We start from the raw sequence: 17,460 nt of genomic DNA, 5'->3' as shown, positions 1-17,460 counted from the left end.
CATGGCATAGGGAGACTACATGCGTACCGCGTCCACAAAGCCTTTTCCTGTTTGCTGGCAGTCCTGGCCCCGGTCCCCTCCCCCTTGGAGGGGGCTGTGGGGCGGCCCTGGCTCTGCCAGAGCGTGGGCGCTCCTGTTACTTCCTGTGATGTAGCTGTGCCTTCACCACACCCACTACCAGCCAGGACACACAATGAGACACCTGTGCCAGCTGGGTTGCAAGTTTCTTACTTTATTTCAAAATTCAAGAACAGGGTGTGCTCCCTTGACCCGCCGCGCTGGGCTAGGGCTCCTGGAGAACAATTGGAAGGGTTTTGTTCTGGAACCTGGTTCCGGTTTCATTCTGGAACCTGGTTCCTCTTTTTTATGTTTTTCTTACTTTCGTCGTTGATACTATGTATTAATGTGCATTACTTAGACCCACACTGAACATTCAGAATTAGCAGGGGATTAACCAGGGAGGGGTCTGGGCGATCTTTGACAGGACCGGGGCTTATGCCGGTGCTTCAGAAGGTCTCTTGAAAACATGCCGAGTTGCAGGGTGAGTGAGTAGGTTAGGGCAGGGTGTTGGTGGGTGCTCAGAGCTCTTTTCCCCGTGGGGTCGGCCAGGCCAGCCCTGAGTCTGGGTTAGCGAGTCAGCGATGGGCAAGGCCTGATTCATTCGCTAAGGACAGGTGACGTCTAGGGGAGGAAGGGACTGTTAGCTCCTGGCGGGGGTTAGTGTGTGCTGATGGACACTGCCACTGCCAGCCGCTGCCGCTCACCCCGGCAAGAAGAGGTCACCTGAGAACTCCCACAGTCCCCATCTGAGACACGCCCTCTCCCTGGACTCTCCCTGGGCTCAGAGGAAACGGGGTCTCCGCTGTGGCTGCTCTGGCGCCACCTGTTCACCCGCCGTGACCCAGCAGCCGCACGCTCATCCCCAAGCTCCCGTTTCCTTGCGGGCCCACATGGGCCCGCGCATCCCTTTCCTGCCCTCTGCCACACTCAAAATCAGCCGGTTGGTGCGGGGGCCGCTCCCTGCGCAGCCCACTCCAGACTCTCACAGCTGCCCAGCCCACACTCACGTACCGAAAGTCCCACTGTCAGCCCCCCCGTGACTGTCTGATCCCGTTAGGAAACATAAGGCTGAGGAGAGAGGTCGGGAAGAAACAAAGCAAGCCTGGATCAGGACAGTCCCGCGCCGCGTTCTCTGGTGCCTGGGTGGCCAGCCTGATGGCAGTGCCCACAAAAGCTGGGGAGGGGGTGCTGCGCGGCAGAGTCCAGGGTGGGGTGGGGTGAACTCGGAGGGTTGTCTGTGCACTTGAGTCTGCAGAGACCGGACCGGGGTGCATCGGGGTGCCGTGCAGGGACCCCGAGGAAACGCAACTTCCAGCAGAAAAGGATCGTGTGAACCATTTTAGTTTTGATTTGCTCTGTTCAGATATTGGCTGGGGTGGTCAGGGAGGTGTTGTGGGTATGGTCCCCCCGACCCCCAGGTCCAGGGGTTAGGAGAGAGGGCATCTGCTCTAGCTAGCTAAGTGAGGCAGGGGATTAAGGTTTAAGGCAGTTATATTAAGAAGCAAAGGGCAGGGTTTCTAGGGGCGGGGTAGGACTCAGCGCCTCGCCATGGGTGACCCGGAGCGGCTGTCTCTTCCACCCTGGAAAAGGAAGGAACAGATATTAGCTGAGAGCACTGCATCCTGTCCATCCATCCCGTGGGCTGCCGCTTCCCACACCAACGTCCTGGCCACGTCCCATCCAGAAATAACGCTACATGGAATTGATCCTTCCACTCCAGTTGTCACCTGTCCCTTAGCAAGCATTATCTAAGATCGCATACTGTAAGACCATGGCCCCAGGATGCAACTGGACTTGACTCTGGAAGCTGCTGGAAGGCCACAGCTAGACCTACCTCCCGGGTTGCTTTACTGAGTGCCTTAGTGCTTCAGCACCCTGCCACCCACAGACCCCTGCAACCCTGGGAGGCAAAGGCCATGTGTCCCAGGAGGCCTCCTGCTGACAGCACCCCGGGCCAGGTCCCCTCTGCCATCGACAGCCCACCTCACGGAGCCCAGGGGGCCTGAAAGCCGTGAACTGACAAATATGATTTGAAATCAAGAAGATAAGATGAGGCAATATGACGGAGAGGGACCCCAGGCTGCGAGGCGGCAACCTGAAGGAAAGCAGCTCAGGGGACATTTGTTACAAAGCACGTCCACCACGCATGCCTGGAGAGCTGCCGGCACCTGGGGCTGGCGGCTTGTGGACAGCCCAGGCAGAGGAGACCTCGGTCAGTTCAGGGCAGGTGCTGACATCACCCAGAGCCACACACTTCCCAGAGAGACCCCCACACTGGCAGGTGTGGGATTGAGTTTTTGACACTCAGATTTGTCTCCGAACAAACCTGAGGTGTGGCTCCTGTGGACAGCAGGCGGCCCAGCCTGCTTTTCTCCATTCGCCTCATGGGTGTGAGGTTTTTCCTTGCCCCCCCTTTCCTGGAAGTAACGTGCACGCCCCACGCCCGTCCCGCAGAGCCCCCAGGCACAGGGCACTGGCCAAGGACACAGAGTGAGTAGCACCCCTCGGCACCCTGCCCACAGGAGAGTGCAACAGCTCGGGGGCCATGTGACTTTGGATCGGGTGTTGGGTCTGTGAGCATCTCTGTGGTCTGCAACCACATTGTTGCCCACGAGCCAGGAAACCGTGGTGCTTTGCATGGCAGAAAACACACATAAGGTAAGTTGCATCCAACAGAAAACGTCTAGGTTAAATGGAGTGGCTGGGGTGGGGTGTGCGACAGCCATTCTTGAAACCAAAGGCCTGGTGTCTGTTCTTGGAGAGTTAACCTTCCCTAGACTTGCACCCTCTGGAAAGCTGTGCTCTTGGCCGAGGGAGTCAGACGCTGGGATCACCAGCCTGTGATGGTGTGGCTGCTGTGGTGTGGATCTGCCCCTCACGTGGCCGTGGCTGCTGTGTCCTGTGTGCATCCTCAGAGCCTGTCCTGTGGGAATATCCACCTGTCACCCCAGAAAGACAAACAGAAAATCTTTGCTGACTCAGCGCGCCATGGATGGAGTGCGGTGACATTGTGGGGTTCGTGTCTTCCTGTCAGCCGATGGCTCCCATGATCTGCCCTCCTCACTGCCTGCCTCTGGGCTGGATAGGAAGCCAGAGGGCCGGGTGAGCCATTTCAGCAGGGTCATCGTTTGCTCTTGGCATTGGCAACATCCAGCGGGGAGCAGGGTGGCGATGTTTGGAAGGAGGAATGAGAGTGGTGCGTGGCCTCTTCTTCCCGTGGGAGGGGAGAAAGTCATCGGCTTAGACGATGGTGGCACTGTGGCACTGGCTGTGGGGACGCGTGAGTGCCGGCAGAGCCTAAACCGGTTGTGGGGAAAGATGGCCAAAGGCACCCAAATGGAGGGCATGGCGGGATGCTTGGCGCATTCAGCAGATCCAGGGCATGGAGCTTGGCCGCCGTCCGCCCAGTGACTTCCTAGTCTGCCTCCGTTCTCCTGAGTCTGGGCCGGTGGTTGGCACTTCGTCATCAAGACGCAGGGCGCCTGCCCCTCGGCGCTGGGCAACTCCAGTGCCTCCCCCAGAGTGGAAGTGGAGCGCCTCTTCCCAAAGACGTCCTCCTCTGGGGCCAGGCTGTGGTGACACCCTGCTGCCCTCCCACACCCATCCTCGCCGAGTGGGTCTGGCCCTGGGGGCGTCCCCGCCGCCCCCCGGCTCCTGCCCTCCTCTCCTGCAGGCCCAAGGTCGCTTGCTTCCAACCCCAACCCCTGATTACACATGCGTCCCTCCGGTTGTCTCTTCTGTCTCTCTGCTCACCTGGGCACCCGGGCACCCAGACAGCATGCAGGGGATGCTGGGTAAACTCCACTTAGTGGATGGCAGCCTGGGGGGTGCGCCAAGCTGTGGACACCACAATGCTGGCCTGGCCACTGAGGACAAAGCTCCCCTGGGTCCCTCGTGAGGCCTCTACCTGCAGGGACAGGGGTGGCCTTAGTTGGCCCTACCCTGGCCCCAGGGACACGAGGACTTGCTTCGGAGGATGCGTGTTGTGCCCCGGACACTTCACACCAAGTCCGGAGGCTGTGTCTGACCAGGACTGGCCCCTTAGGGGGCTGCAAAAGGCCTTGGGTGGGCTAAGTCTGGCCCTAGAATGGCCTAGACACCAGTGCCTCGCACTGGAGCTCACACCTATAATCCTAGCTACTCCACAGGCCACAACTTGGCAATTCAAGATCAGCTAGGACGGAAAAGTCTGCTAGACTCTATAAGAATAACCAGCAAAGAGCCGAAAGTAGGCCTGGGATGGGGTTCAAGTGGCAGAGCACCGGCCAAGCAGGCAAGCGGAGCAAGCTCAAGGCCCTGAGCTCCGACCAGCCCGAAACGGGCTGAGGCTGAGAACCTCAGGGGTCCATGCACGGTCTGGACGTAGCGCTGCCAAGAACCTGGTGCTAGGGAGGCCAGGGTGCAGGCTGGCGTGGCCAGGGCTGGCCCCGGTGCCCACTGACCCCAGCCTTGAGCCAGCGGGCCCCGCCCCGTGCAAGGCTGTCACAGCCATGCCCCAGGGCAGCCCGCCTGGCCCACACGGTGCCCAGGGACAGACATCTGAGCTCGTCCCGGGCTTTCTGGGTCCCCTGCACAGCCGCAGCAACCCCCTCCCCTCTTGTCTGCTTGACCCCTGGCCATTCCTTGGGACTGCTCCCAGGTACCCCAGCAGAGCTGCCTCCGTGCCCAGCTGGGTCCTCGGCCGAGGCCTGAGGTCACAGCCACCTGAGGTCTACTCCAGCTCCAGACAGCTTGGTCTAGACCAGCACCGTGATGGGGCACCTTTCTAAAATCCTCTTGCTCCACACTGACTCCCCGGGCAAGCCGGCATGGAGGCCGGGGCGCCCCGCCCCCTCGGGCCTCGGCTGGGGGCTGAAAGAGGCTGGGGGCAGCGGGACTGTTAACTAAGCTTCTCAGAAATGAATCCGTCTTCTAACTGAATCAGTGAATGAATGAATGAGCTTTTCCTCTTCCTGACCCCTGCTCTTGTGCTGGGCTCGCTGCTCGGCCCGGGGTCTCGGCACGAGGCTGGAGACCCCGCCTCCCCGCGGAGGCGCCCTGGTGTGTCCCGAGGGTGAGGAGGTTACGTTACCAGCTTAAAGATTTTGGAAAGCGTGCCCTGGGCGTCGTAGGCCCCCTTGGGTCCCTTGTGAGCCGATCTATAGTCAGAAGCTCTGCCTCCATAGCCCACTCCTGGCTTCTGCCCCTCGGCCCCCTGCAAGAGAAGACCAGAGCTCAGAGTCCAGAGCAGATGTCAAGGGGACCCTGGCAGCACCTGTCCCGCCCGGTGGTGTTGGTGCGCTGCCCGGGCCGTGCTGGGGCGGGGAGGTGGGGCAGGCAGGCGCCTGTGGTTTCCCAGGTCCGAGCTGTGGGGTGCAGGTGCCTACTGCCATGCTGGGAGTCTGTGTGAGAAGACAAGGCATCAGGTGAGTAGGGCCCAGGAGCCGTGGCCTGCACCCCGCCTCTGGCAGCTGTGGGAGGGCACGTGGCCCCTCCCCGGGGCCTGGAGCGCGGGGTCCTGCCTCTCCCCAGCCCCTTGAGACAGAGCCACACACTTGGAGCTCTGCTCCCAGGAGCCTCATCTAGAGCAGAAGGCCGATGCCCAGGTCCAGAGTGGAAAGCCACCAGCATCCTCAGATAGCTTGACTCCGGGCCAGGAGCACACACCTGTGACCACTGGTGTCCTGGCTGGATGACCTCGGGGAAGGGTAGCAGCGTCTTTGAGCTTCTAAGCCAGGCTAAGAGGCTAAGGGAGGGTGTGCAGCTGTGCAGTTGTGCAGCCGTGCTGCTGGCCACCAGGGGGAGCAGTGGGGGCGGTCACGGGAGATGTGGGGCCGCATCAGAATCTGTGTTCCAGGACCGGCTTGTGTTCAGGCAGGAGCCTCCACCGTGAGCCCCATGGGATGTGGAGAGGCCAGGGAAGTCCTGCTGGCCTCCGATCTGGGGTGGGCTGCTGAGGCCCCAGGCCTCAGTTCCCAGGACCCAGCCAAGTTTCCGCCTCCTGCTTTTCCAGCAAGACACGGGAGAGTTCAGCGACAGAATCGCCATGTCCTGGCCACTGCCCCCACCCCCCAGTCCCGTGTACCGTGGCGCCTCGCGGGGAACAGCCTGGCCCATTGCCTCCACTCAGGCAGCCTGGCCTGCACTTCACCGCAGAGGTGCTGCCCGGGGAGCCCCGGACCCTGCTTTCAAAAGAAAATTTGGTTTCCATGCGCTCAGATGGAGTAAGAGACAAAGTCAGGTGGCAAAGAAGGTCCGAGCCCCGCCCCGTGAGGCATGGGCACGCGTGCCAGTGGGCACGGAGCTAAGCGGAGAGGCCAAGGCTCTCAGCCTCCCTCGGGTCTGTTTTCAAAAACATGAGATTCTGCAAACGGCCTGCAGGGACCGGCTTTTGGATGGAGCGTCTCTGTGACTTTTCTCACTTCAACTTCTTGCCGCTTTTGCCTCTGGAGAGCCTGGAATGCATCCGAACACATACAACATAGTTTAGGAAAATCAAGACTTCCCCAAACTCCACACACACAGAGGGCCCTGCAGTCTGAAAACAGAGAAACCATGGAAGAAAATATGGAGAAGAGAGATGTGCTTTGAGAAAGGAGAAATCTGAGAAACGCTAGCAGGATGGAAGTTGGAGAGGTTCCAAGGAGAGGTGGCGTCCTCTGCTGCGGGCTGTGGGCTGTGGGCTACGGGCTGCCGGGCTGGCCCCTCAGCACACACATGTGCTGGTTTCGCCGAGTCTAACAGTCCAGGCCCCAGAAAGCTGGGCCAATGAAGCTGCAGCTAGAAAAGAGTTCGGGGTCAAAGTGCATGTCATTCTTTAGTGTTGCCTTTGCATCCTGCTGGCGCAGAAAAGTGGAGACGAACGGGGCTGATGACTGCCAGTCCAGGTGCATTTCCTACATTACTGTCATCGGAGGAAAGGTCGGCCCAGTGTGATCTATGAAACGTGCCAGCAAATGTCTTGGTTCCTAATTCCAATTGATAAAGGGCTGGAATCACCCAGGAGGGTCACAGCATTTCTTGTCTTTCTCGGAAGGGATGATTCCTCCCCTGCCTCCCTTTTCTTGCCTTTTCCTGTCCTTCCTTCTTCCTTTCCCTGCTCCCTCCCCCCCTCCTTCCTGTCTTCTTTCAAACTCCGTTCATCCACTTGTACGTTGCTGTGCAGGTGCAGCAGGCCCCAGACCGTCCTGAGCCCCTGGGCCTCCCCGGGTCTCCAGAGAGCCGCTCCTCACCCACAGACTGGCATTTGTTCCTCCATTGTATTCTGAAAATGCTAATTTATGCAAAGTAAAAACACAGCTACTACTGAAACTTAGCCTAAAATTCCTAAGGAGCTTTTCCCAATGCTCAAAATACCAATTTTAGTCACAATTCAAACAGAAGCAAAGCCAAGAATCCTTAGATTAATGGGATTATTGCAAATTAGCATCTTTTACTTCGACCAGTGGTATTACTTTTCTAGCATTTGGCGTTGTTATGAGGGTGTGGGCCAAGGGGGTCTTTCCTGCCACCTGTGCCTCCTTCCCGGGCAGGAGCTTGGGGGGCTGGCCGGGCACCCCTGAGCATCCAGCAGCATTCAGCAGACCCAGGTCCCCAGCATAGCACGTTGCAAAGGGACGAGGAAGCAAGCCATAGCCGCACAGGGCAAAGAGGTCTGGGGAGGAAAAGAGGCTGGATCGTTAAGCAACTGAAAGAGAGCGGCACAGAAAGAGCAGAGAGGAGAAGGAAGCTGAGGACACGTGTGTGTCACCTACCCAGCTGAATCTGCTCAGGGACAGGCCTCTGCCCTGTGTGGGGAAGAGAGAGACACTGTGAGGGGTGATCGCAACGCACAGACACGGCAGCAGCTGGCGCGTGGACGGTGGACGTGTCCCCCGCCCTCTGCCCCGCGCTGGAGGCCACGGCGCAGCCAGTGTGCGGAGCCCTCGGACGGACCAGGCCTCTCTGTGTGGCCTCGGGACGGCGCCCGCTGGGGCCCGCACCCCGCTTTGTGAGGGAACCCCAGGGCACACGGTCTGAGGGAACTTCCTCTCAGCATGTTCTGCCATTTCAGGGAAAGTCGAGGAGCAAAGCGCTGCTTGGTGAAAACATCCAGAATCTTCCTTACCTTGCCTTGCGATGGGGGTGGAGTGCGTGGAGTCACCTGGAACAGAGAAGGGGGAGCTGCAGGGAGGCGGCCTGGGGTGCTCTCTGCTGCATGGGGGTCCTGGGGCCCTGGGGTCTGTGAGCTGCGCTGTCTGCCTGTCCCGGGCCCCCACCAGTGCCTCCAGGTTGAATCAAGTGCCCCGGCCTGCCTGGCACAACCGGATGGCACGCGCTGCCCCTCCGCCAGCCCGCGCCTTGCTTCTGTCTTTACAGATCTATATCTGTAGCTTTGTAGGAAAACCACGGGCTGTGAATTCCACCTTGCACATGCACTTACCATCCCCACACACCCTGCTCCGCTTGCCACGACCCATTAACTCAGGACTCGTGTTTTTAATCATTGCTAGCACTGTGCTGTTGTTACTATTATTAAGAGCTAGTGTACCCTGGCGCATGCCGTGTCGCATGGGCACCTGCATCTGCTCCGTGACGTGGGACAGATGATGCACGCTGTCCTGAGAATGCCCCGGGCCCTCCCGTCCGCTCCCTGACGTGGCTGTAGAAAGGCTGTGGCTCACACACAGCATGGCCACAGCAGAACTGAGCTGGGCGCTCGACCTGCAGTGCTCTAAGCGGCAGACTAGCCAAGACTCACCGCCTCCCCCCAAGCTGGGACCCAGGGCCACGGCCCCTGCAGGTCAAATCCCGATGCCAGCGGCACCCCAAGACACCCGCCTGAGCCTCGGCCATGCTTGGAGGCCCCTGGGGCCCCCAGGACGCCCCCCTCGCAGCCTCCAGATTCCCGCACCATCACTCACGATGTTCTTGAAGAAGTGGACTACAGGGTTTTCGTCTTGGGTCCGCTTCTGCGGCAGGGAGCCGTAGTGCGCCGTTCTCGCTGTGTGGTGGGAGTCCTGGAAGAGAGAGGCCTGGGCTCAGGAGGAGGCCGGGCCCGTCCTCTCGGGGAGGCCGAGTCTCGAGTCCCAGCTGCCTGGGCACAGGGCCATGTTCAGAGTGACGGCCGGGGCACCCACCAGCCTGGGACATGCGTGGGACACGCCCAACGCAGGAGCTAGGCTCGATGGCGGAGGGGGAGGGAGGGCTGTTTAAGGGTGAGCGCGCTCAGCCCGCACAGGATAAGCAAAGCTGAGAGGGACGCGCTGGTCGCTGTAGGCCTCTGGCTGGGAAAGAGGAAAAGCTCGGGGGGACACAAACCAACCCACCACAGCCAGCGCATCCGCTCATTCGCAAGGCCTCTGCTTTCAGAGTGTGCTGTAGCCCCCGTGCACTACGGGCTCCGGGGCTGTGTGTGTGTGTGTGTGTGTGTGTGTGTGTGTGTGTGTGTGTGCATACATGTGTGGTGAGCATACGTGTGTGTACGCACCTGTGCTGGGACTGGGGTTTGAATGCACACAGGGCCTGGGTGCTGCCCCCCAGCTTTTTCCCTCAAGGTTGGCTCTCTACCATCTGAGCCACAGCTCTACTTTCAGCTTTTTGGTGGGTCATTGGAAGAGTCCCATACAGAGTTTCCTGCGCAGGCTGGCTTTGAACCTTGACCCTCAGATGTCAGCCTTTTGAGCTGAACTAGGACTGTCAGTGTAGCCTCCAGCGCCCAGCTTGCACATTGGTTTTCAAGAGATACCGTGAGCCCTCCCACGGCTGGGAGTGTGCTCAGCTTTTCCTCACATGCCCCGGCCGGCCGCTCCCCTGCACAGAACACACCTTGTCACACACACCCTGCCATACCACAGACACACACCCTTCCACACCAGGCCTCTCCAGGTCCGAAGTTCCCTCCCTGAGCCCCCCTCCTCCTCTGCTGCTATGGTCTCTGGGCTCTTCTGTCTGCCACCCAGTGCACCGCTGAGCTCACTGACCCCCAATCCCCCCTCACCACCCCGGCACGGCACCCCGTCTTGTGAAGAGGTGAAACCAGGACCGCTCCTGAGGGCAAGGCCCAGCAGGCGGAGCTTCCGCAGCACAAACTTCTCCGGATGGCGCCTTCCACCTGGGTTTCTAATCCGAAAGCATCTCTGGCCGCGCCCACTGGAAAAGCCCTGGATGCACAAATGAATGCTCGTGCATGCGGCGCAGGCTTGTGCTGTGAGAAATCTAACGAAACGCCGGCACCACACATCTGTTACCTGTTTTCATAATGAATATATCGCCCATCTGACTTCTCAAGGGGACGTAATCTAAGTCTCTTCAGGAGCTCACCAAGTCTCAGCTCACCAAGTCTGTGGCTGCATTTCAGCTCCCAGAGCTACAAAATCTGGGGTAAGCGCACCTGGAGACAAGGTCCAGGTACACCAAGACCACTGGCAGATGAACAGGCAGACTGCTTAGATGACTTGCCCTGCGGAATCTAACGGAACTATCACAGATAACTCCAGGTAGTCACATAATTCCAACAGATGTAATTATACCATGCAGGCATAATGAGGGTGGATTTCTAATTGGAAGAACATTTAAGCAATCCTATTTCTGTAGATCAGCAGTGAGCAGGACATCATCCTCCAGTGCCTAATAGCACAAAAGAAAGGAGGGATAAAGGCTCGCTCCACCCGACCTCCGCTTGCTACATCCTGATGCTAGTGGGCAGAAAAGAAAGCCAAGCCTTAACCAGAGAGGCACCATGTTCATGGGCTGGAACGTTACACTGGTGCACAGGTTCAGTGCCACTGACAGCAGGGGTTTGATTAGTTCTGGACAAACTTCTGAGCTGGCTGACAATGCAAAGGAATCAAACCAGCTAAATAATGCCAGAGAGAAGAAAACTTGTATTGTTTGCTTTCAAGTTTTGCTGTGCAGACCTAGTAATCAGGCTGAGCATCTCAGCATCTGGGGTGGAGCCACACACATGCCCCTGACTGATTCTTGCAAGGGCACAAGCACAGCTCAGTGTAGAGTGGACTTCTATGCAGCCAACAACACTAAAACAACTAGACACCCTTTTTTCTGTGCAAAAATAAGCCCTAACCCAGTTCAGGGGTCATGTAAAAGTTAAAATGAGACCAAGTCTGGGGTTGCCATGTAATGTTCTAAATTTTTAGAAGACAGACAAACCTTCACAATTTGGTGTGCAAAAAGCTGGCCCAGGAGGAACAGTGGATAAACTGAACCTCATCAAAGCTTTAGACTTCTCTACAAGAAGATTCTCCATTAAGAAGGTGAACAGCAAGCTACCGACTGGAAGAAAATAGTTAACAATCACGTTTTAAGATAATGGATTGAAACGCAAAAAAGTTGCCACCACAGCAACACTCAGCTCTTAACAATGGACAGACAGAAATCACCTTGCTAGAGGAGGGAGAGAGCACTAGGATGACCCTTCACTGCCCTGACTGCATGGGAGCAAATCTGCATGTCACAGGTGTGCAGCCCGCAAGTGGTTAAAAAGCACTGGCCAGAGTGGTGGGGCAGTAACAGAGCATGCGCAGGAGATGCTAAGCGTCGTCAGGGTGTGGAGCACCGGTTGCTCAGCATGGCCACAGCCGTGGCTCAGGAAAACAAGCTGCTTCTGATGGAGTCAGGTCTGCCTGCCAGAGGCTGTGCAAGCCCCTTTCCTGCTTTGAGTGATAGAAAGCAGAAAGGATGTTCTTCAGAAGTGATTTTTATAATGAATATATTGACCATGTGTAATGTATTTTATATATTTGTGTATATACATATATATATGTGTATGTATATATATATTGGGGGGGTCAGTTGTGGGGTTTGAACTCAGGCCCTGGGTGCTCTCTCTGAGCTCTTTGGCTCAAGGTTAACACTCTCCCACTGTGAGTCACCAGTGCCAGCTTTCTGGTAGTTAACTGGGGATGAGTCTCCTGGACTTTCCTGTCCTGGCTGTCTTCAAATTGTGATCCTCAGTTCTCAGCCTGTTGAGCAGCTAGGATTACAGGAATGAACCACCAGCGCCTGGCTTATTTTAAAAATATATGTATTGTTTATATATTATTTTTTCCAGTAAGTGAGGGATCAAACCCACCGTCTCCATCATGCCAACGAGTCACTAGCCTTTCAGAGGAAAACAATTTAAGTTTTAAAATAAAAGCTTATGTTTTCATGCAGACTATGTGTGAATGTAACCACCGAGTGTGTTGTCACTAGGAACTGCAAACAGCCCGAGTATTATTTCAGTGGACAAATGAACAGGCACTCTGTGGTATGTGCGTGCAATCGAATTCTGCTCAGCAAGTAAAAAGGTACAGTGTTTGATATACATAGTAGTTCAGTCAGTGGGCTTCCAAGACCCGACGTGTAGAAAAGCCATATGGAAAAGATTCCATACCGTGTGATCTTAGTCCCGGGGGCGTTCTGAAGAAGATCAACAGCGTGGGGTGGGTGGTGTGAGGCACGAGGAGGCATGGCCTGGCCAGAGCGGGGCTCCTGGTTTTGGGGGTGACATATTCTGACAGCAGCAGTACCACGCAAGTGTGCACATGTGCTAAAATCCACACACCTGCGCACAAAATACCCTCCATATTGTAAGCTAGCTCACGTAGTAAAATACATAGGCACTGCCCGCGGACCCGCATTAGCTTGCTCAGAGTCGCAGGCTTGGCATTGTGCCTGCCTGCTTTCTAGGGCTTCCGCCTCACAGCTCCTCCCGCCTCTCCCCTTCCAGTCACTGCTGTTCGCTAGGTATTGCATTCAGAAAGTGCTGTTGGGGGCTGGGAAGGTGGCCCAGTGGTAGAGCGCTTGCCTTGCATGCACGAGGCCCTGGGTTTCAATTCCTCAGCACCACATAAACAAAAAGAAAAAAGCCCGAAGTGGCGCTGTGGCTCAAGTGGTAGAGCGCTAGCCTTGAGCTGAAGAGCTGAGGGACAGTGCCCAGGCCCAGAGGTCAGGCCCCATGACCAGACACCCCCCCCAAAAAAAAGGAAAAAAAAGGAAAGAAACTGCTGTTAAAGCCATCCGATCCACTTCCCTGCTGTTTCCAGAGGAGGCCCTGGGGTGGAGGACTGGTGGGGTGTCAGGTGGGTATCTGGAGTAGCAGGTGGAGTTCAGAGGTTGGGCTCCTTACCAGGCTCTTGCTTTACTGCAGATAGGACCAGCCTCCAGGAGGAGGAGGGAGGGCTAGGAGGGAGGGCAGGGTGTGGAGGGGGTGGATATGCTGAGGTGCGGGGTGCGGGACAGGAAGGCAGTTGAGGGAGAAGGCTGAATCCGGCTGACGTTCCTCCTCTTGCCGGGCAGTTGAGCAGCAGATTTGACTACTGGGATACAGAGATGTTTCTTTGCTGTCCGTTTCAGGACAAACGCGGGGTAGTGCTCGGATGAACTCTAAACTAACAAAAACTGAGTGGACCGTTCTCCGCTGCTTGCCTGGCTCCACACGCCAGCGTCTCGGGGCCTGCCACAGGGGAGGGGCGCCCGCCAGGACCCAGCGGCCAGCCGGCCTGGCCCGGAGCCCGCCGCCCGTGCAGAACTGGAGCTGGGGACTGGAGACCACTGAACACCAGAAAGACGATCTGCTGTTTAAAACGAGGCACACTCCTAGGAAGGTGTCGGGCTTAGCGCTCAGGATAGCTCTGGGTCTCATGGGCATGCCTGGCTTTCAGACCTGGCTTCCCGCAGACACGCAGGTGAGCACGCGCTGAAGCGACCCTGCCGCGTATGGTGTGCGCCAGCCTGGTTTGCCTCTTTCCCCAGCAGCCTGTCACGTGCAGCTGTGGCCTGCAGTTTTTGAAAAACTGTTTTCCCTCAGCTCACACCACTGCCGGTGCCCAGCAGGGGGCGCTGCACACAGCAGTCAGGAAGGGATTCCCGAGGATTTCCACTCTGCTGGGTAGGCGGCAGGAGGTCAACCTAGCCATGGGTAGCAGAGGTCGCTCCTGCGGCCCAGGTCAGTGCCCTCAGAGCGCGTGGAGACTTGTTCCTTGAATGTGGAGGCTGTTCCCAGACAGCAGCAGCGAGACCGGCGTCCGTACTCCTGGGAGAGGGTTTGCTCTGCCATGAATCTGAAATTGGCATCTCATGGAGATCACCAGCCTGGGCTTTCTCCCCCCAGCCCCCACCCCACTCCAGGGGTGGTCTGCACCACGGCCACAGCGCCTCAAGCACACACCTCGTCCGGGGTGTGCAATTAAATGAGGCCGCTGGTTCACTGAGACAAAGGAGTTGGGTAAAAGCCCCTCAGGGATGCCCTCAAACCAAGGTCCCCGGTCTCAGGGTCCCTTGGGAATAACCTCAACCCAAGGTCCCTGGTCTCGGGGCCTGAGGTGACAGTTTTCACATAGCGTTTTCTTAGTCTAGTCTGCCAGGTTCCTTGGATGCACAACTCACCCCAAGTCTTGAAGACAGTGGTGATTCCCCTTGGTTCCTTGCCCACAGGGGAAACTGAGGCTCAGCACTGCACTGTCCTCAACATCAGCTCATGGATGCAAAGTGTTGCAGGAGTCCGCAGGCCTGGCCTCAGGACTGTAGTCAGGGCTCAGTTATTTAGTATGTGTGCCAGTCCTGGGGCTTGATTCAAGACCTGGGCACGGTCCCTGAACTTCTTTGCTCAAGGCTAGCACTCTACCACCTGAGCCACAGCTCCACTTCCAGGTTTTCTGGTGGCTCTTTGGAGATACGAGTCTCATGGACTTTCCTGCCCGGGCTGGTTTGAATCGAGATCCGCAGATCTGAGCCTCCTGAGTAGCTAGGATGACAGGCGTGAGCCACTGGTGCCCAGCAGAACCCAGTTCTTTAGACCACTAGAGCACGGGTTGGTGGGCAGGACTGGAGGGTCATCTTACAAACTAGACTGGGCAGCAGCCCGTGGACTCACTGGTGGTCATATGGCAAGGGGGCATTTTGTCTTCAAATTGTGTTTAATTGATTAACTCATTTCCGAAGGTTGTCAGCCTACCTTACACTGAGCTGTGATCTAGAAATAAGAATCGGGTTTATCTATGAGAACAAGAAATCGGCAGCTGTTGGCGGAGCCCAATAGACTTGTCAGTTAACATCTGGGAAACTGCAGAAGTTTTATTTGCTAGTTACTGATTAATTTGATAAATGTGGGTAGACCAACAGATGCGAGCCTAGTCAATGCCAGTGTTGTTTAAAGGACGCGTTTCTGTGTGATGGAAGCGAGGGACCCGGCCAGGTCCCGCTTCAAAGGGCCAGTCAGGCCTCAGGGCTAGCAGGTTGGCCCTTCTAGTTAGCATGGTGGGAACCAGCCTGCCAGCACATCTCCAGATATTTGTCCCTTTTCCTGGAGGGACACCGCCCCCCCCCACACGGTGCAAAGCAACTGTTCTCCCCTAAGCCACACCTGCCCCCCAGCCTGCCCCCCAGCCTGCCCCTCTGGCAGGGAGCTTTGCCTGCCACAGGGAGCGCTGGGAGGCTGAGGAGTTCATTCTCCCAGGCGAAAACTTCCACCGTCACGGTCCTCCCTAGAAACTCAGGGCTGGGGAGGCCGAGGATCGGGGAGGCCGGGGAGGTCTAGGGAGGCCAGAGGCTGAGGGTTCACACCCTCAGCTGGGTATAGGAAGGTGTTGCCAACCTGTGCAGCCTGCTTGGTTGTTACATTTCATAACTGCTGATTAATAAAACAAAAAACCCTAAAACAAGCAAAAAATTAAAATCCCAACAATAACACAGGATGAAGCTTCGGATAAGAAATGATTTCTTTTAGTGGGGGTGAAAATAAAACCCTACCTTCTTCCTCTGTTCTTCATATGTGATAGCCACAAGAGGTCACACTGGAAGGGACACAGCCTTTCCTTTCCCTCCAGACTCCTCATGGCTTACGAAGAGCCTCTGTGCCCCTCAGAAGTCTTGTTTCAGGGTGTCTCTTCCTTCAAGCCTTCCTGCAGGGGGACCCTGGCTCTGCCTGCCTGCCTGCCACCCCTGCTTTCCACCCGGGAGCCGGGAGGAGCTGTCCACGGCCTGCCTGCAAGCCACTTCTGAATTGTGGCTGTGGCATCTTTCTGCGCACACTGACAGGTGCGATCAAACCAGCTTCGATCAGGCAGAACAAATAGAGAGCAGCTGGCGCTCTCTCCTCGCTGCTGTTGCCTTTCGCCCTGGCTGCGGTTCTCAGTGGAATTCCACCTGTGGGCTTCTCCCCTCCTCCATGCTCTGGCCTCCCGAGGACGCCGGCTCAGGAGGCAGTGGGAGGACGGGTATGCTCGTACATGCGTCGGTGTGCACACACGTGTGTGCATGTATGTGCTTGTGTGCACGCATGTATAAATGTGTGCATAGACACATGCAGGGTGAACCCCTTCTCACCAGCTCTGCACACAGGCCTGGCCTGGAGGCAGCTACGGCCCCTGCCCCGCCCAGAACAGAGAGGCGTGGAGGCCAGCGACGGCCCTGGGAGACAGGGCGGGACGGAGGCCTCACCCTCTCCCAGGGAGGACTGTGCCTGGGGTGTGTGTGCCGGGCAGCGTGGGGAGGGAGGCGGGGCCGCTGGCGCAGGGCTCCTGCTGGCCCAGGAGCCTGGGCTGTGTGGCCGCCCGGGGGGCCGGGGGCATGCCCTAACTCCCACAGTGCCATGCAGCCGCTGGACACTGCCGTGTGGCACAGGCGGCGGGAGCCCTGTGCCGTGGCCCTGTGGGGTCAGCCTGCAGCCTCTGAGAAGCCTCTGCTTTGGGGCCCGAGGGCTGGGGCTGCCCCCCTTCCCCGCGACCCACCTGTCACTTGCTGAGTGGGGCTCACACCCCCACCTGCCTCTACCGCCCCGCAGAGGAAGCCTGGGCCATCCATCCCCGATGCTCGCCTCGCTCTGGAGGCCCGCGGGGCCCCAAGGCCTCCGGAGGTCCTGAGCCCTGGCCATGCCGGCCCCGGCCTTGCACGCCGCTTGCACACTGGAGGCTGGCAGGCGGAGCGGTGCGGTCTTACCTTGTACATGTTGCACAGCCCAGGCTGGCTGCGGGTATGAGCAGGCAGGGGGCTCCGGCTCTGCTTTAGCCAGGGTACCTGCCGAGGACACAGAGCGGCCGGTGAGTCCACCGTGGTACCACTCACTGACCCACCAGCTCCAGCGACTCTGGGATGGGTGGCCACCCTGGTGGGGCAGGGCAAGCAGGAGATGGAGGGTCAATGGGCCAGAGGCCGGGAGAGAGAATCCAGAAGATGGATGGATGGATGGGTGGACAGACAGAAGGACAGATGGATGAAGGGTGTTTAGAATCAGATTATCCAAGGAGGAGGCAGTGCAGTAGTCGGAGTAAGAAGAAGAGGAAAGACAGGTTAGAGGTCCTTTCTTCTGCCGCCCTAGAAGCGGCAGTCAGGAAGGAGTCTGGTGGAGAAGGGTCGGCTCTCCAGTCTGGGCCGAGGTGTAGAGTAGGCTAATTTGCCTTTGCAGTGATTGCCCCTGTCTGTGCTGGATTTAGAAGCAGA

At 57.7% G+C, this 17,460-nt stretch overlaps 1 protein-coding gene across 5 annotated transcripts in view; it reads right to left on the bottom strand.

Moving 5' to 3' along the window:
* Positions 1–212: 212 nt before the first annotated feature.
* The window catches only part of Mbp (myelin basic protein), a 75,859-nt gene continuing 58,611 nt past the window's right edge, over positions 213–17,460 (bottom strand). For 2 of the 5 annotated variants that reach the window (XM_070028923.1, XM_070028924.1), the window contains 6 exons: positions 16,960–17,037; positions 8,943–9,038; positions 8,147–8,182; positions 7,794–7,826; positions 5,132–5,254; positions 213–1,640 (listed from right to left, as the gene is read on the bottom strand). In XM_070028923.1, coding sequence (XP_069885024.1) covers positions 1,596–1,640; positions 5,132–5,254; positions 7,794–7,826; positions 8,147–8,182; positions 8,943–9,038; positions 16,960–17,037 — 411 coding nt within the window. In that variant the 3' untranslated portion in view covers positions 213–1,595. The remainder of the gene's footprint in view (positions 1,641–5,131; positions 5,255–7,793; positions 7,827–8,146; positions 8,183–8,942; positions 9,039–16,959; positions 17,038–17,460) is intronic. The other 3 variants (XM_070028926.1, XM_070028925.1, XM_070028927.1) reach the window with 3 other exon arrangements.

The sequence above is a fragment of the Dipodomys merriami genome, unplaced genomic scaffold (assembly GCF_024711535.1).
Source record: "Dipodomys merriami isolate MVZ:Mamm:240054 unplaced genomic scaffold, mDipMer1.0.p SCAF_2, whole genome shotgun sequence".
NCBI classification, from domain to species: Eukaryota; Metazoa; Chordata; class Mammalia; order Rodentia; family Heteromyidae; genus Dipodomys; species Dipodomys merriami.
Note: the sequence above shows the minus strand (reverse complement) of the source record. Positions and strands in the feature narration are given on the sequence as shown.